The sequence below is a fragment of the Hypomesus nipponensis genome, chromosome 3 (assembly GCF_054491055.1).
Source record: "Hypomesus nipponensis isolate SF chromosome 3, ASM5449105v1, whole genome shotgun sequence".
NCBI lineage: Eukaryota > Metazoa > Chordata > Actinopteri > Osmeriformes > Osmeridae > Hypomesus > Hypomesus nipponensis.
In genome coordinates, this window is record NC_140363.1 from 17343465 (window position 1) to 17361718 (window position 18254).

Genomic DNA, 18254 nt, shown 5'->3' on the forward strand with positions numbered 1-18254 from the left:
CATAAGCAACTAAAATATTACGTTTTTATTTGTAATAAAATTGTTAAACATAGACAGACAGCATAGGCTAGAACAGTTCAATAAAGTATGTTTTATGTACATGAGCAATGTATAGGAAATGAGAACAGTTATAGACTTGAAAGATTTCTGCTAAACACAAAAAGGATATTAGATCATCACACAGACATAAGAGAATCAGACATGAAATAACAAAAAAAAGTCAACAAGAAAGAGTATAACCCTTTTTGCATATCATCCATCATAAAAAGTTACATTTGTGGTGTCATTTGACCGAAATTAATATCAAGATCATTTGGATGATAATTTCTCAATAAAGACAGTTGAAACATTTAAAAAGAACACAGTATGTGTACCAAAGGTGTATGATGAAAACACATGACAAATGCCCAAGTTAATTACAGTTTCTACAGTGGATGACCACTTATCACAGCATTCTGGAGTCTGCTGAGGTAGACTGTCAAGCAATTCCAAATGAGTGGCCCTACCTCAGACACACCATGCACAAAACTAAATCATAACTTTTCTTTTTGAAAGCAGATGGTTACATTTTCAGGTTTGACTCCATGTAAAGGTGTTGACCAAAGCAGTCCTCGTATATGAGTATCCTTTGTGGGGGATGGGACTTCAAGCGCGGTCCCGAATAAGGCTCATTTCTCTGTCCTGAGTTTTTCATTTTCCTTAAAAGGAAAAGAAAAGAAAAAAGTGGGTTACTATGAGTCTATTGATTGTTTCAAAATGTCTACCTCCCAAGAGGTACAAGTCTCCGAAAGTGATGGATAGATCAGAGACAAATAGACTCTTTACCTCCTGGAGTTTGGTGTTCTCCTTTTTCAGCTTCACCAAGTATTCGATCCTCTGCTTGTGGTTCTTATGGCCCACCAGTTTGCCGTTCTCCTCCGACAGGTGATCCACCTGCTTCCGAAGAACCTCCACTTCCTGTTGAGTCAGCGATGCCACGTGTCAGTGAGCCGCATTCATCAGAGCCTCGCTTCGTAATCAAACCCCGAGCCTGACCCCGTCCTCACCTGGAGCAGTCTCTCCTGGTCCTGGTTCCTCAGGGATAGCTCCCTGACCTCGAGGCAGCGGTTCCTCAGTTCATTGGTCAGTTCCTGGACGCAGGTCTGGGACTGGGCCAGCATGGACTCCTGGAGTTGTAGTCTAAAGGCATCACCCGCAGTTAGTTTATTCTTGACATAAGTAGCATGACAGGAAAGGTGAAAGTGTGGAACTGGGCTCAGTCTTACCTCTCCTGTGTCTCGTTGAACCGCTGAAGAATTGTACTCTGCACGGAAACGAAAGCAGACCTTTCTCCGTAAAGATGCAAGTACGTTTTTGTTTTCAACTTATTTTAATAATAGATGGGGATATTCTCTGAGACATTAGTATTTTTGTTAGTAGACAAACCAACCTTTTCTACCCGCTCCTCCTGCAGTTCTTTAAGCATGGACTGCTGAATGGCTTCGTTCAAAACCGCACTAGGGATCAACGGATACCTGGTTAAGATTCATTCACAACTTTCCCCTTGATTAAACAATTTCATTCAATCCTAATGTACTGGATGAGCAAAATTCTTTCTCTCGATTAAAATGACGGAACTTCAGGTGCAAGACAGAGCACTTGTCATCAGAATCAGAAAGGGATTTATTTGCCATGCAAGGCAAGACAAGGAATTTGCTTTGGCAGGAAGGTGCATACAATAACCATATAGAAATCTTAAATTTAAATATGTGGTCTAACTACACTAAGGGTACATAAACTAGCAATACTAAGTGGAATAGAATATAAATAAAATATAAGTGACCGTAATTTACAAGCCAAAAAACGTTCCAGGGAAATCTAAGAAGTGAGCCACCGCTGTGAAACTGAAAACCCAGGGGAAACCCCTGAAGTTACCTCGCTAACCCCAAATCCTGTTTCTCAGTATAGGCCCCTGGTTTGCATCAATTCATGTGATAATAAATGAACTTTTACCCATTTGTGTTTCCGTTCGTCTGGTTCTGTTTGGTGCACAACTGGTCTAAAAGACCATGTGTCTTGTTTCTCTCCATGTCTTTGTTCAGCTGGGCCTGGGGGGGATTAAAACACACAGCTGAGATGTCATAAAGTTTTACATCAAACTGTATCCTGCAGACTTAAGCCCTTCTTCCACAGCCCGTTTGAGGCAGGAATGTTGTGGCTTATTGCGCTTCGCAGGTCTTTATAAAAGGGACTAACATGAAATGGGGGTTCACTGTTATACCGGAAATAAGACGGCAGTGGAGGTAATCAGAGTAGAATGGACGTCTGTGTAAAAGGGGGAGGTGTTAAGGCGGGACTGCCCACACGAGACACTGACAATGTTGCGCCTGTTTCCAGAACGCCGGCACGCTATCTAAAGTCACATACTGGGTGGCATCGTGCCGGTGTCGTGCCAAGGCACTCAACCCCGCCAGGAGATGTGTCCCCTGGCCGCGGGAACGCGTGTGCACTGAGAGAAGCGGAGTTGCACTCCTGCTCAAACTGCTGCACTTCGAATTCACCTCTTAAAAAGGAACAAAAAGCGACGTGGAAGACTCGACAGGGTTTTCCATAGTAACAAATTATGTTGTGTCCTTGGGCGAGGTACTTCACCCTACTTGCTCTGGGGGGAATGTCCCTGTACTTACTGTAGGTCGCTCTGGATAAGAGCGTCTACTAAATGACTACATGTAATGTAAATGTATATAGTTTAACCGCTTTGTTCACCTGTCTACCATATGAATTACAGTGGGGGATACACTTTATAGCAGACCTGATATAATGTGTACCCCCTCCTCGAACATGCAACGGGTCTGTCCTGCCATCATGTGTGTTATTTTCTGTGTTCTTTTGGTCACAATGAACAACCTGAGATAATATGGAGATGTCTGCTCTTTTCTAGCAAACGTTACAAAGGAGATACATTATATCAGGCCGTTTTTTCACCTGATATAATGTGTATCCCCTCTGTAACTTGCTAGAAAAGAGCAGACATCTCCATACTATCTCAGGTTGGAAAGAAGAAAAAAAACACACACACACCTTGAGCCTCAGAATCTCCTCGTTCTTGGCGGTCCTCTCAGCGTTGAGTTCGGACAGCAACACCTCCATTGTCATCATGGAGGAGCGTCGGCTCTCCAGCTCCCTCTCCTGGCTCTCCAGCAGCTGTGACAGGTCTGTGCTGAAGCTGTGGGGCGTAGCTGGCCTGAAGCTGTGGGGCGTAGCCGGCATCTGGGAGACAAGCAGACAGCATCACTCTTCTGAAAAACGTCTCCCTGGAGCTTCTTCAGATCAAGAGGTCAAAGGTTCAATTTTCCCCCCACCCAGCCCCTTCCTGGATGTAGCTTTGTGAAAGGCGTCTGCTGAATGAACACACTCAGGTGTGAAGAAGCCATGCAGGTCTCCAGTCACCTGTGGTAGTTGTTTAGGAGTGACTGAGGACAGAGGGTTGTCGTTGCAGTCACTTCTGATGGTTCGTTCGACCAAGTCTGCCTGCTGTTTCAACTGGTGACAAAGCAGAGGAGGAAAACTCATCAGTGAGAATTGATTACTGAGAAGGTTCTGGCTCAGGGGTTTTAAACGGTGCGACGGCAGCTAAGCAAGGCTGTTGCAGGCGTTGAGAGCCCCTACTGGAGATTTGGGTTTTTTGGGGGAGAATGTCCCTGTACTTGCTGTAAGTTGCTCTGGATAAGAGCGTCTGCTAAATGACTAAATGTAAATGATTAAATGTAATGAATAGTTTCTTTCTTTGCATGGCACCTTGTCCTGCAGGGTGTGGATGGTGGTCTCATTCTGGGCTGCCTGGTCCTGAGAGGCCTGGAGGAGACCCGTCTGCTCGTCCAAAACTTTAGTGAGTCTCTCCACCTCCTCCGTGGCGTAGGCCACCTCCTCCTGCAGCACCTCCAGCTGGGCTCCACAAAAACACCATCATCAGGGTCCATATCCACAACGGAGCACAAGAAACATTTGTCTCTTGGTGTGTTAAACACGGATGTGGGAGCAGGGGTTAAATGTGTGGGAGTGTAGGTTGAACGCATCAAAAAGCTTCAAACGCTTGAATGTGGAGTTGGCCCGGCTCCGTCGTTTACCCCCGGAAAGGGTGTGTTTAGGATGACCCTTACCTCGATCTGATTGGACGCCACCCTCCTCTCCGCAGCCTCCCTGACGTCCAGGAGCTCCGCCTGCATTCTGGAGCTGTGCTCTCTGATCTCCTCCCTCTCACAGCAGGCCGCACTATACTTGAGCTGAACACACGGCGTGACAATGAAATCACGTTAGGAAACGTCCTGCGACAGGACCATGTTACGCAACCACTTAGCACAGCCCAAATTAGAAGTAACAAGCCTAGTCAACCAATCAGAGAACCAGCAAGGTTAGTGATGGTGATAATTCAGATGAGTCAGCACCGTGATGTCCTTGATGTCCCCAGAGAGGAGGGCCAAGTTCTCCTCCTTCTGGCCCAACTCGCTGCGGAGGTCTCTGGTCTGGTTGATCAGGTCCAGGACAAAGCCCTGTCAAACAGAGAGGAGAGGAGATGAGATTATGTCCAGTGAATCCAGACAGAAATGACTGTGCAGGCAGAAAGTGTCGTGAGGAGACTTACTTTGTCCTGTTCGACTTTTTGCTCCAAGCTTGTGATTGTTTCGTTGGCTGTGGTGAGATTTTGCTCAAGACTTGCAATGTTTACAGTCTTTAAAACATGGAGAAAGGTTTGAACAGGTAAAAAAAAATTCTTACTGAAATAGCATCTGGATGGATTACTGCATTTATGTTAAAGAACTACAAAGGACAGAACATTTACATCAACTCCACACATATCATACCTGTTGCTGGTTCTGTGCCATCAGCTCAGAGACTTGCTTCCTTAGGCCTGAATTCTGCTCCAATACCAGCACAAGCTCTCTGGGGAAGAAAACATCACCCATATATCCATTAACATTTAAGAAGATTTTCTTCTTTTCTTTTTTTCAAGTCATTCATTAAGATGGTAATGGAAGAATTCCTAAACTGCTTTTGAAAACTGACTTGGAAGTGCATTCCTTGTCCTCCTTCAACTTGAATGTCAGAGATCCGGTGAGCTCCTTCTCAGCCTGCATGGCGTCCACCAGCCCCTACGACACACAGCACATCAGAACACGGCAAAAGCCCGACGTCACGACAACCAAACCACAAGAGACACCCCACACACGTCCCTCCGGTGGCAGGGGCTGGTGTCGGGTGAAGGAGGAGGGCCGACTGACTGTAATCTGGGCCTGCTGCGTGGCTATCTCCTGCTGCTTCTCCTCCAGATGCTGCCAGAGCTGGTCGACATCAAACTTGGCCTCCGCCTGCAGCTGGTCCAGGGCGTCCTGCAGAGACCTCTGCTGCTCCAGGAGCTGCTCTCTCTCCAGCCTGGGGTGGAGGGACGGGTTAGGACAGAGCCACACGAGGACAACGAGGACAAAGCTGGGGAGATACTGATGAGGGACAGACATAGCCCGGGTTGTCAATGTTGTCTGTAGCTCAAAGACAAAAGCACATACACATACGCACACACTCTCACACACACACAAATGCTCTCACACGCTCACACACTCCCACACACTTTTTCACACACTCTCTCTCTCACTCTCTCTCACACACTTCCTTCCATGCAGTAGTGGATTTTCAGAGCAGACATACGTGAATTTATCGAGCTGTAGCTGTGTGCTGATCAGACTGCTGGACAGCTGAACAGCCTCCCTCTCCTGCTCGCTGCGGCGGGCTTTCAGCTCCTTCTTGGCGGCTGCTAGCTCCCTGTCAGACGACTGCAGCACCAGGCGCAGGTCCTGCACCTCACTGCTCAACACTGAGGAAACAGGTCAACGCTTTATACTTCATTCAACACACAAAATCTATATTTTAGGGGTCTTCTGTTTTTGAGCGGCTGTGTAAAAGTACAACGTTGAAAAAAAAAATTGTTCAGTCTTTATTATTCGCTTAAGTATTTTTGCTTGATTTTAAACACATTTTTTATTTGTACACATAATTGTGTGTGTCAATTGCATTACCACATTCAGTTTTACAGTACATGCATTCCTGCACTGTCCAGAGTATGTGAAGAGCATCCCAGGTTGACTTACCCTCCCCAGCCTGTCTCTCCTCCTGCAGGCTCTTCTCCAGGCGACTGACACTCTCCTGCAGGCTGCCTCTCTCCTTCCCCCAGGAGGCCCGGTCAGACGACAGGAGCTGGAGAGCACAAACACATCCACAGCGCCTCGCGTCAGAACGGCCTCTCCCGCCCCCGCGCTGCTCATCCCAAACCAGAGCGGACGCTTCACCTCCTGCTGGCGGGCGGAGTCCTCCGACATCAGAGCCACCTGCTCCTGCAGCTTCGTGATCTGCTGCAGAAGCTTCCGGTTCTTCAGCTCTTCCTCGTCCAGCTGGGACTGAACACGACTGGCTTGGTCCTGGGGAAGACACGGAGGGGGGAAGTCACCAACGGAACCGCAAGATGTTCATCCAGGTGTGTGGTAGGGGAGTCAAGTGGCTGAGCGGTTAGGTAATCAGGCTAGTAATCAGAAGGTTGGGGGTTTGATTCCCAGTCGTGCAAAATGACTTTGTGTCCATGGGAAGGGCACTTCACCCTACTTGCCTTGAGGGGAGGGGGAATGTCCCTGTACTTACTGTAAGTCGCTCTGGATAAGAGCGTCTGCTAAATGACTCAATTTAAATGTAGAAGGGTGAAGTTCCTCTGGTAACACAGCCTCGTACCTGGACCTGCTGCAGCTCCTCGGTCAGAGCCTCGCAGACGTCCTCCATCTGGGGGGGAGGCTGCTCACTGAGGATGCCGTCCAGGTCCTCCACCCCCCCGGTCAGGTGGTCAGGGCTGGACAGCGGCACCAGCCGGGTCCGCAGGTTGTACGACTTTGTAGGGGTGGTGAGGATCTGTGGAACCAAACGGTGGTGAGGTAAGCTTGGAATAGTATGCGGGTTCAGAAACTTTGAAATGTTATGGCGTAACATCACTGGAAAAAAAAAAAAGTTGTTTTTTTGTTTTGTTTTTTTAAAATCACCTTTATGGTTTCCGCGTGGATTTTGTTCAGCTGAGAAACCTCCAATTTCTTATGAGCTTTAGTGGCCTCCAGAATGTTCTCCAGATGCTTGTTCGACTTGTCCAGGTACCTCTTTTCCGATTCCAACTCCAACATCTGCTTCCTAGAACACCAGATGCAATGATTATAACTCCAGAGACCACAACAATGTAGATCTACAGCCTAGCCTAGCATAGACTAGCCTAGCATACCCTAGCCCTAGCATAGACTAGCTTAGCATAGACTAGCCTAGCATAGACTAGCCTCATCAGCCACTCAATCCCACTTACTTGGTGACCTCCTTGTGCTCCTCAAAGGCCTGAACAGTAGCAGTGAGCTCTGTCTGCTTCTGCAGCAGCTGGGCCTTCAGCCTCTCCACGGAGATGGCAGAAAGGTTTTCAGTACAGCCGGCTGGGTGTGCTGTGGACGAATGCATTCCTCTTTATTGTATTGCTGGCAATCCAGGTTGTGGTCAATAACAAGCTTAGACTATTTCAGAAGTGGTGCCACCTTCCCATGCTTACCCCCAGCAGACCCTTCCGCCTCCAGAACTTTCTGGAAGGCCTTCTCCAGCTCGTCGGCAGCTTGGCTGTCCACCTCCTCGGCCCTCCTAACTGACTCTGAGGAGCGGAGCTGGCAGTTTTCCTCACGAAGGCTGTAGTTCTCTGCCATGTATTTGGTCATGCGTGGGTGATGCTCAATCTGAAAGAGGAAAGAGGGATTAGAAAAAATCTACCTAAATCATCAAAGTATTGTCATTAAACATATATTTATTTTTTGTATATATCAATATTTTTAAGTGAAGTGTGACAGGAAAGGCAGGGAGAGAGAGCGAGAGAGAGAGACATGCAGCAAAGGATCAGGCCCGATTCAAACCCAGGCCTCGGCCTACATGTTAGGTGTGCTTATCCAGTGAGCTACCGGGCCTCCCCCATCATAACATATTCAACTGTACCTGTTGCTTAAGGATCTTGATCTCCTCCTTGAGCTGGTTGACAAGAGCTTGACTCTGCTGGTCAGACAGGAGACCCAGGCCCCCCTTGAAGTTCTTTTCCAGTCTGGAGATGTGGTCCTCCCTGAACTTGAGGATCATACGGTTGGAGTGGATGAACTTCTCCTTGTGGGTCCAGGCCTCTTCCAACTGAGCTACTTTCTGGAGCAGCATCTGCATGCAGGGAAAAATCACCACAACTCTCATCAATTTACACAGTCTTATGAAATGACTCTTTCCTAGCTGTTTTTTGTCGCATTGCAAAATACAAAGTCCTACCCTTTTATCATCTTCACGCCTCTTCCACAAACGCACAGCGTCTAAAAACTGCGTTTTGTAGGAGACCTCAGGTGGGCCGTCTATGGAGGGATCTAGAGACAACATATGAAGCATTTAGCCCATGATCACCAGACGTCTTCAGCCAGACGTCATGGTCCTCCTACCTGCGGATGGCTGGGGTCCTCCGGGGGCCCCATCTCTCCCATCCTCCCCCGTGTGTGGGAGCCCAGACCCAGCCAGGGCCAGCAGCTCCTTCAGCTTCTTCACCTCAGCCTGGAGCTGCCTCACGTTCCCCTGCGTGTCCTCGTTAATCATGGCCTGGAACAATCGCAAATCACACAACTCGGTTCAAAAACGTTCGAGAGGACACCGCTGTGTGCAGTGGCAATACTGATGTTTTAGTCGCTTATCAGATGGTTCTATCTAAAGCAATGTAGAAATACCACATGAGGAAAGTTCAGCAGAAGATAAAGGATCAGTCATGTTGTATATCCATGTCGTATGTACACTGGGCGATGACAAACATTCAGACAGAATCTGTTTTTTTAGAACATACCTTGTTCTTGATCAGTTTGGCCCTCTGGGCAAAGTGTAAGGTGGACAGTGTCTCTCCAAAACACTTGGAGCCAGGGTGCACATTGGCTATAATGTAAGTCTTAGCATTCCCTCCGAGTGAGTCCTAGATAAGAAAACACATTATAAATGCACGTATGGAATACAGAAAACAAACGTGCTCCAGTAGAGTCTGCAAAATCTATTTTCTGATGGGACACTAACCCGAAGAAGGAACGTGAGTTTGGAATCCCTGTAACAGATGTGTCTACTCTTGCCATTGGACACATCCACCAGTGCCATGATCACCTGACCCAGACACATGAGCGATCGGTTGATGCTACTGGCTTCCTGGAGAAGGAGAAGGGGAAGTTTGCTCACAATTAGCAATGACAATTAATTAGTCGCAATTAACTTCGGAGAGCAATGTTACAACAAGGAACAGTGGGAAGCTCCGCGTTACCTTGAGTCTGGAACCTTCCGTGTGGGTGTCTCTCTGCCTCTCAGAGCCTGCCAGGTCCACCAGGTTCAGCTGGGACGTTCTGATGTTGAACACCTCGTTGGCGGTCTCCTTGGACTCTAAGGTCATGGTGAACACGGCGTGCGACCGCGAAGACTCTCGGTTCATGGAGGTGGAGGCCACCCTGCGATTCCTCCAGCCCGTGGACAGCACCTGTAAGGGAGCCATCAATGGAATGCTGATGTTTCGATATCCACCTGTTTTTGCATGACGGGTGCGGATTTGCGTTGATGTAACCCAGTTGGAAAGCAAGTAGACAATTTTGATGCATATCTACCTGGTATGCCTCTGCTGCAGATGTGACAAACTTTTCAACAGATCCCTCAACAAATACCCCCTTCTTTATGTTCTCCCTCAGGAAAAGGCTAGCTGAGGCGCTATCCAGGAGGTCATAGATCTGTTCGTTGTAGATCTCAATGAAGGAGCACTTGCACAGGAAGCTCTTGGAATTCCCAGACTAATAAACATAAAATAACGTGTAGTTTAAATCCAGGCATCGATCAAACTGAAAAAATGATTACAATCTTATGTTTTTTTGGTGTCAGTATTAACTCACCTTTTCCACTTCTCTGTTGATGAGAAAAAACAGGTACTCAAAACTCCGGGGTATAACCCCTCGCAGGTTGTCAGTGAAGTTGTCAGAATCAGATGGCCCTGGGAAGAAGTTCTCAGGTCAAGTTCTCAGTGGAATTGATGTAAATAATTAAGTACTTTAATTATCTAAAATAGGGAAGTAGTTAAAATAGGGAAGTAGATTTGTCTTCTTACCAAGCATGGTAAAGGTTTTCCCAGAACCCGTTTGTCCACTGTTACAGACAAACAAAAGTTTAAATAGCTTGCACAATGCTTTGTCTAGCCACAGTATTCCATTCATAAATTGTAAAGCCATAGAAAAAAATATATACTCACTAGGCAAATATGGTCCCATTGTATCCATTTATACAAGACTCAACTATGTTTTTCGCTACACTTGAGAATACAGCCTCCTATTGTATGGGGAAAGCACAACATTAGAAATACTGTTTGACTATCGCTCACTAACCATGACTATAGTCATGGTTAGTTAGGATCCTTTACAGTACATGGTATCAAGTCAGTTCCATCACCCACTTGGCTCGTGTCCATGTCTGCAACATGATCATAGGTGAAGTTGCGTGGTTCTGGCTTGGAATGCAATCGGATTGTGTTGTGTGAGGTGACCGTGAGACAGAGACCGTGATCTCCATCTGTTGTTAGGCCACTGCCCTGTGTCATAGGTCGCACCCGTACAAACACTTTGATGGAATCACAGTCGCCACTGCAGGAAAGTATTATCATCAGTCAGTAACGAAAACTGTCAAATCAATTGAACGTGGAATGTAGCAAACCAGGAAGTATCTAACGTAAGAACCTTTCTCTGTAATTAATGGTATTTGAACTTTTAGATATTTAGACATCCCGATCGAGTTAAAACTAGAGCTAGTAATGTGTTAGAGCTACAATATAGCGGAACCACTTTTACCTGGCAGTGGCAGCAAGCTGCGATGAATCCCCAGCCTCTGTTAAAGAAAATATATTGTTACAGTTGATTACTGTAGATAATTCCCAGTTATAGCAGGCCAACTATGTTAAACCGGTGTCAAGGGCTAATTTATCCTGCTGCCATGGTTAGCAAGTTATGGCTAGCCTATCACCACTAGCGCATTAGCAAGTAACAGGATCAGAGCATGTTATATTAGCCATCAAGATGAAACTTCACTACCTTTACTCTTCGTTGTATTCATATTGGCTCTTTATGGTAAGGCGAAGGTGGTAATTAACGGCTTCTTATGGCAAGGTAGTTATCCAGTTTACAAATCAACAGAAGTCCTGTTTACATCTTCGAAATTGGCGGGTACGTTCTGTGCTACCAGAGCCCGTCTTTCTCTGGTGCTACTGTCGGAGGCTCGCTCGTAGTTTACGCCAGGGTTTGAAAAATTTAGCGCCCCCAGTGTCTTGGAGTTTGACCACCGAGCGGCAAATGGTTCTAGCGCGCCCTCTCTTGACAAACTTCAAGAACAACATCCGTTTTTTTCTATTCGCTATGCAACGCTATTGGTTGTTGGATCCGGAGGTGTTCGAAAGTGCTGTCATATCATTGGTCCAAAGTGAGGAGTTTAAATTCGAAATTGCGACAAATCACCAAAAGGTCGAGCAGTGTTCGAAAAAGTATTTTTCGTGTGGAGTCCGTTACTTGCGAGAGCTAACACGTAAGTGACTGTTTATTTGAGGGAGGTCTTTTAAGGCCACGAAACTTGCTTTACAACGTTGCTTATGCAGTTATGTTATGCGTTTGCTTATGTTTTATGATTTTCATTGCTTGCCTGCAAGACAGCTGGTTTAGCTAGCTAATAATGTAGAAGTTGACAGACGAGCGAACTGACAAGAGCTAGCTGGTTAAGCTAGCTAGGCTGGCTATCTCCAATACTGTAGCTAACTAATTAAAACTACAATAGCAGCTTGGCTAACACGTTACAAACCAACGTATTGCTATGGTATTAGCAGACGCTTTGTGCTGTCTTATTTGCAAACGAGCTCTTAACTAATATATAAACATCGGTTAAAGTCATATGTCATTGATATCAAAGTGTAAAGGATTACGGAGCGTTGCACATTGGGTGTGTTCACATTGGCAGGACACGGATCGATCCGAGAGTGTGTGTAGGGAAATGGAACGACTATTGGTGTGAGGAGTGAGGACAGTGGGTAAATAACAGCTACATTAGCTTTTCAGTTGGACACCTCTATCCTGGTCATGCCATCAAGAAAGAGTTAAGCATTCAATATTACAACGATAACTTGCCTTACACTGGCTAGGTATCAACCAATTCGATATTGATTTCGTGCGTGACAAGTTGAGTAGCTTTCTTTGTTGGCATGAGAATGATAGTTTTTACCACTATCGCACTCCTTTCTCTTTAAGTATTACACCCAGGCTGGTTGGTGCTGTTGACAGATATTGGCTAGGTTCTAAAGTGCACAAGTAGCTTATGAAGAGAGCTTATGAAAAGAGTTTCAATACAGCGATTCATTCACTGCGCAGTTTGTCATGTGTCATGTGATGTGAATGCCATGGGGCGTATTCCATTCCTGACGTTTCACATGCAAACCCCTATCAGACGGGCCAGCTGTTTAGACGGTATTCTGGTTGTGGTTAGATATTGCCCAGTAACTTGTTTGTCTCTCAATACAGAATGAGTTCAGTTCCTGTGAACGATGAGAATCGTGGGGTCTGCCCAGAAAGAAAGCACAGCGAAAGCGATTCAAGTTTCGATATCTTTTCACTGGATCAACCGACAGGGAGACCCTCCATTCTGCGTCAGTCTCAGGCAGAGAATCTCCCCAACAAATCAGTGGCCAAGGGAATAAAGGTACATTTCAAGTTCACTTTGAGCATATTGGCAGTGCAACAAGTACTTGATTCGTTAGTCTAATACTGACCCATCGGTGTTGTGGCTTTTTAGGTTTGTTTTCAGACCCCGAGAAGAGATCCTGTCACAAAAAGAATAGTTTCTCCCACAAAATCCCTGAAAATGACAAGTCTGGATGAGTGTACCAAAGCACTTGAGGCGTTGCAGTTGTCAACCACTTTACAGTTAGTACACTTTCTTTTTCATTTGATCTAGAACATGCAATCCATCATTAGAATATAGACATTCTGCAACTAAACCGTCCTTGTATTATATGTATATATATTTTGTACAGGACTCAGGAAAGCACTGGGACATTGGATGGACCACAATCAGGTGAAGTATATTACATTATCCGAAATCATTTACATTTTATGGTACTCGTTTTAATATTTGCCGTTTATCCAATTTAAGTATTAGTAATATTCATGTAACTTTGTCACACCTGATTTTACAGACTCGTTGCCTTTTCCTAATGAGGACATGCCCATCCAGAGCAAAGGAGGTTATCAGCTGGATTTTGACAACCTCGACGCCATGAACCCCTTCCAAGGAGCTGCTCAAATGATCCCCTCTCCTCCAAGGCCTTGCGAATCAGTCGAGCAACCCATGCCTGCAGTACAGAATGAACTGGCCTCGGGTGATTCATTCACACCCGAGGAGAGATCAGAAGAGTTTGTCACAGCACTCGATGAGACCCTCCCGTTCCTCCCATCAGTGGAGAACTCCATCGCTGACATGTCCGGCGACGTCAACTCCACAGACAGCAGCGTGATCGTGATGGCTAAGAGTTGTGCATTCGAGTTTCAAGACGTATCAAACGGCGAGGAGGAGCCAGCGGCCGTGTCGTTGGACTGCCTCGATCAAGACGAGGCGTTATCCCGCTCCTCTGCCTTCGAAGATGCTCCCCTGCCCACCAAGGGTTCTTACAATTTCAATTTTGATGACCTCGATTCAGTCAACCCTTTCCAAATGGGAGGCTCCAAAATTCAAAATTCTCCGGAGCTTGCCAGGAAGCTGACGTGCGAAGATCCACCTGCTGCAGTGGAATGCCAGGAATTGGAGGTGGGTGGTGGAATGGAAGCTGAGGTCTTGACGGTGTCTCAACCAATCACAGAGGCCCCTGTCCTTCCAGAGAAGCAGGAAATGAAAGCTGAGGTCTTGATGGTTTCGCAGCAAATCGTAGAAACCCCTGTCCTTCTGGAGGAGCAGGAAATGGAAGCTGAGGTCTTGACAGTGTCTCAGCCAATCCTAGAGACCCCTGTCCTTCCAGAGAAGCAACAAATGGAAGCTGAGGTCTTGACAGTGTCTCAGCCAATCCTAGAGACCCCTGTCCTTCCAGAGAAGCAACAAATGGAAGCTGAGGTCTTGACGGTTTCTCAGCCAATCGTAGAGACCCCTGTCCTTCTGGAGGAGAAGGAAATGGAAGCTGAGGTCTTGACAGTGTCTCAGCCAATCCTAGAGACCCCTGTCCTTCCAGAGATGAAGCCCATTGCTGCCATGTGCCTGACTTCCAGTGAGACACCTGCTGAATCCATGCTTCCTCCCAAAGAAGGTGCAGTCAAACTAGAGTTCAATTTTGATGATGGAGCAGTTAAACACAAGCCTCCTCCTAAAAAGTTTGGCAAAAGACCAGCAGGCATGAAGGCAACAGCAAAGAAGCCAGTATCTGAAAAGAAAGATTCAGTCCCATCTCAGAGCCCTCCAGTAAAGCAAGCGGATGATGATGCTGTTGCAGTTCCTAAGGGCTCTTACGCCTTTGACTTTGACAAGTTGGATGACCCCAACTATAATCCCTTTGGTTCGAATGCTAAAATGACTGATTCTCCTAAGTGTGGAGTGATGTCCAGTCCAAAGGGCAAGACACCCTCTTCAGTTGAGGAGGTTGCTGCTGAACAGATGGATGAGTCTGTCAAGCAAAATACTTCATCACTCCCAATGTACGTTTTCATATTTTCAATATTTAACAAACTAAAATGTTATGGACTTTTTATGTTGAGTCTTGTTTTTTGGTAGGAACATGAAATAATCTGTGAATAACTATTGGATATGCTTTGAAAGTGAACCTGTCTTTCCATTTCCAGTGGTGTTTCTTGTGGGGGAGATGACAGCCCAGTGACTGTCATTCACTTGGACACTAACCCAAAGAAGGAAAGAGAGTTTGAAATCCCTGTAACAGATGTGTCTACTCTTGCCATTGGACACATCCACCAGGACCTTGATCACATCACCCAGACACATGAGCGATCGGATGATGCTACTGGCTTCCTGGGAGCGAATGACATTGCACAGTCTCAGCAGCCACTGGCTGGCCCTCTGAACAATCAGGAATCCACCAGGGAACCAGCCCAGCCTGTGCTCAGCACTCCAGAATTTTCCCATTTTGAACAGCCTCCACAAAATGGCATGGAACCCATGGAGGACTTTGTTCCCGGTGCAATGTGTAAGTCAAATGTGTGAAGAGAACAAAACCAACATGTTCTCACGTTAGTATTTTCAGTTGACTTTAACTTGGGCCTCCCTTCTCCCTAGTTATGTCGAATGACTTTGACGGTCAAATGGATTACCTGGAGCAGTTTGGGTCCACCACTGTGAGTGTATATTCATTTTTCTATGAGCTGTGAATGTTATGTATCATAAGTCTATATCCACCAACTCTCTTCTTGATTTGTCCAGTTCAAGGAGTCTGCACTGAGGAAACAGTCGTTGTACCTGAAGTTTGACCCCCTGCTGAGAGAGAGCCCTAAGAAGGCTGGCGGCGCTCCAGGGTTGGACAACCTCCCGCGCCCTGCTGCCTTCGCCTCCCGGTGGGTTTCACAACCACCTTCTGTTGACTGTTTCTGTACAGGACTGACTGAAACTACGTGACTTATTTGTCCAGCTTTGGTACAAATTGATTGAGAAGTTCTGTGGTTGTTTCAGTATGGAAGCAAACCGTTCCGGAGCCAAGGAAAGCATGAGCGGACAGAAAATGGATGACTTCAGGTTTTTAGGCATTCCAGCACAAGTACGTAAATCCTGTTGTCAATGATTTCAGTTTTCACTCACTCAGTATGACCTTTTGTAAGTGTGGGAGGGGGGGGTTGGTCAAAGTAATGTATGTACATCAATGTCAGGGTCTGCCACCCCCCCCCCCACACGCACACACACACACATTCTTATTGTCCTTGAATGGTGTTGTGGTGCAGACCGCTCCTCTGCTGGAGGGTCTGGCCCCGGCCTTCTCCCAGCCCAGCAGCGAGGCTGCCATCATTGAGGTGCTGAAGTACAGTCAGAAGGACATGGACGATGCCATCGCCAGGGTCGAGGCACGGGAACAGGAGAAGGAGAAGCAGTGGGCGGCCAAGTATGACGAGCTGTCTCTGGATAACCAAGAGCTGAGGTAGACCGTCGAGCCAGCACACCGTCGCTTCAGTCGCCTTGCTTTTCGTTCGAGGTGTTTATTAACCGTCTTTCTTTTACTCCCTCAGGAACATTCTCTCCGGGTATGAAAGCACAATCGTTCAGATGATGGGTATGTGTCTTTAAAAAAAACTTTTTCCACATTAAGTGAAAGGAGGAGGTGTTTTGTGTTAAGGTTTGGGTAGGTTTTGAATGCGAGGCACGGTTTGTTCCTCCCGCTGCAGCGGAGCATCAGAAGGAGAAGGACCTGGCCCAGTCTGCCCTTTGCAAGGTTCTGCAGGAGAAGGAGCAGATCGCAGCGGATCTGAACGCCATGGAGAGGTCCCTCTCCGACCTCTGCAAGAGACTGGACAAACACAAGGATGCTATTGGGGGTTATAAAAAGGTCTGTTTCGAACGGAGGATGGACTTGTTGGTATATTATGTTGAGGGTTGTTTGGCAGGATCAGCTTGGCTGGTATAGGTTATTATTATATATTTTTTTATACCAATTTATGTTACACTTGCTGACATTGTGAGACCCAAATTCGAGTCTCATGAACCCACTAAACGTTCATTTGATCTCCCCCTCCTGCCTAGAACGAGGAGGTCCTAAAGAAGTGTGCTCAGGATTACCTGGCTGAGATCAAGAAGGGGGAGCAGCGCTACCAGGCGCTCAAGGCCCACGCAGAGGAGAAGATCAGCCTGTGAGTGGAGCGAGCCCAGCGTCCACGCACACACCCCGTATCCGTGTCATCCCTGTGTTGTGTTGTCATGACGTCCCTTGTGACTCACTCGGAGGCTCTGTCTGCAGGGCCAATGGAGAGATCGCTGAGGTGCGCTCCAAGCTGAAGTCAGAGTCCTCTGCTCTGAAAGCACAGTTGCGGCGGGAGCAGCTGAAGGTGCAGTCGCTGGACAAGAACCTGGACCAGAAAGTAAGTTGGTGATTTAGTGTTCAGTCCATCGTGTACCGTATGGAATCGTCAAAAATAACCAATCTTGTAGGATGTATGTTGTGATTTTAACCGAGGCTTGAAGTTTAGGCTAGTTGTTTTGAGGGTGTTTTCTAATCCAATGTTGTCTCTCCTCCCCTCAAGGTGAAAGAGGTCGAGGAACTGACCAACCTTTGTGACGAGTTGATCGCTAAAGTCCAGAAAGGTTGATTTTATTCTGTACGTGTTTGTTCCTGTCCTTATATGTGTACTGTAGTTAAGAGGCTGTTTTCCTCCAGAACATTGTCAGAATAGGGCTTTGTAAATAAATAGTAGCTGCTTTTGGAGATCAAGCGGTGCCAGTATTTGATTTGCTCTTGCCTCTAAATCCATGTTTGTTGTCTAATGTTTTCCTCATCTTCTGATCCATACTGTTTTATAGTAATTAATAAAACTTTCACTGTCAGATTGTCATGTGCAGTGTATTTTGTCCAGTTCATAATTGATCCTGCCTTCACTCATGTGAGAAGGATATAGAAAATAAGTTTCACTGTTTCATTCTGCCCTTTAAATTTAAGGGCTTAAAACATCTTAAACAGACAGATTTGTCAGAGGTCTTTAAATTTCATTTTGTCAGGTAAAAAAAAAAAGGTTTTACCCTCGTTCAATTCCAGAAACGCTGGCCGCATTGAGTCGTAGCCTACAAAGTGGAGCTCAAGAGTCCAGGGTTCGAATTACTGGAGGGGGGGGGGGTCAAATCTGGCTGAAGGATCTTACAGCTCAATTTTTGCTCTTGGACTTTACCTGATTCTTCACCTTTTTTGGTTGTGCCTTTTGTGGTGGGACAGTTGGGTACCTGAAAGGACAGTTGGGAGAGGGGATCTGGACTGTCAGGGAGTGTGCTGTGATTACAGGGATCTGGGCCCACAGATGTTTGGCACTACGCTCTGCTGGATTTGAACCCAGGTTGTTGTGGTGTAGGCCCTTGTTCTCAACCCATGACACCACAGGGTTTTCCGCCCCTCCCACCCCTAGTATTTAGTGATTAATGAAATTAAATGAGGTTACTAATGTGCTTAATCTGTAAATTAAATTAATGAT

General features: G+C 46.4%; 2 protein-coding genes across 4 annotated transcripts; one reads left to right on the plus strand and one right to left on the minus strand.

The window, feature by feature from the left end:
* Positions 1–10: 10 nt before the first annotated feature.
* Positions 11–11349, minus strand: kif15 (kinesin family member 15). Its single transcript, XM_084680653.1, has 35 exons — positions 11154–11349; positions 10914–10950; positions 10523–10709; positions 10322–10398; positions 10181–10218; positions 9969–10066; positions 9690–9869; positions 9356–9565; positions 9118–9243; positions 8897–9019; positions 8505–8658; positions 8341–8432; positions 8026–8235; positions 7595–7772; positions 7361–7490; positions 7053–7194; positions 6751–6924; positions 6318–6446; positions 6120–6225; positions 5680–5845; positions 5259–5409; positions 5044–5129; positions 4842–4920; positions 4622–4708; positions 4425–4529; positions 4140–4262; positions 3778–3924; positions 3430–3522; positions 3061–3249; positions 1993–2087; positions 1430–1496; positions 1266–1303; positions 1047–1179; positions 826–957; positions 11–698 (listed from the first exon to the last, which is right to left on the minus strand). Exons 1-35 carry the CDS (start codon positions 11173–11175, stop codon positions 669–671), a joined length of 4134 nt encoding a protein of 1377 aa, XP_084536779.1. The 5' UTR covers positions 11176–11349; the 3' UTR covers positions 11–668.
* Positions 11350–11499: 150 nt separating this feature from the next.
* Positions 11500–17619, plus strand: tacc3 (transforming, acidic coiled-coil containing protein 3). Of its 3 annotated transcripts, none has more exons than XM_084680727.1 (16): positions 11554–11640; positions 12067–12136; positions 12624–12801; positions 12895–13025; positions 13136–13176; positions 13298–14780; positions 14925–15283; positions 15373–15431; positions 15517–15647; positions 15763–15847; positions 16029–16222; positions 16311–16354; positions 16467–16627; positions 16822–16928; positions 17036–17156; positions 17319–17619. In XM_084680727.1, the coding sequence occupies exons 3-16, from the start codon at positions 12625–12627 to the stop codon at positions 17382–17384; spliced, it is 3159 nt and encodes a 1052-aa protein (XP_084536853.1). In that variant the 5' UTR covers positions 11554–11640; positions 12067–12136; position 12624; the 3' UTR covers positions 17385–17619. The 3 variants fall into 3 exon arrangements, with proteins under 3 accessions (XP_084536846.1, XP_084536853.1, XP_084536837.1); XM_084680711.1 differs by having other exon boundaries at positions 13136–13175; positions 13288–14780; XM_084680720.1 differs by lacking the exon at positions 12067–12136 and having other exon boundaries at positions 11500–11640; positions 13136–13175; positions 13288–14780.
* The last annotated feature ends 635 nt before the right edge of the window (positions 17620–18254 follow it).

Coding starts and splice junctions, on each gene's coding strand:
- kif15 (XM_084680653.1), bottom strand. CDS start 11,175: ATGAATACAACGAAGAGTAAAG. Junction 9,870..9,968: donor TCAACAGAGAAGTGGAAAAG/GTGAGTTAATAC, acceptor TATGTTTATTAG/TCTGGGAATTCCAAGAGCTT. Junction 6,925..7,052: donor TCCACGCGGAAACCATAAAG/GTGATTTTAAAA, acceptor TTGGTTCCACAG/ATCCTCACCACCCCTACAAA.
- tacc3 (XM_084680720.1), top strand. CDS start 12,625: ATGAGTTCAGTTCCTGTGAACGATGAGAATCGTGGGGTCTGCCCAGAA. Junction 16,355..16,466: donor CACAATCGTTCAGATGATGG/GTATGTGTCTTT, acceptor CTCCCGCTGCAG/CGGAGCATCAGAAGGAGAAG. Junction 16,929..17,035: donor GCAGAGGAGAAGATCAGCCT/GTGAGTGGAGCG, acceptor CTCTGTCTGCAG/GGCCAATGGAGAGATCGCTG.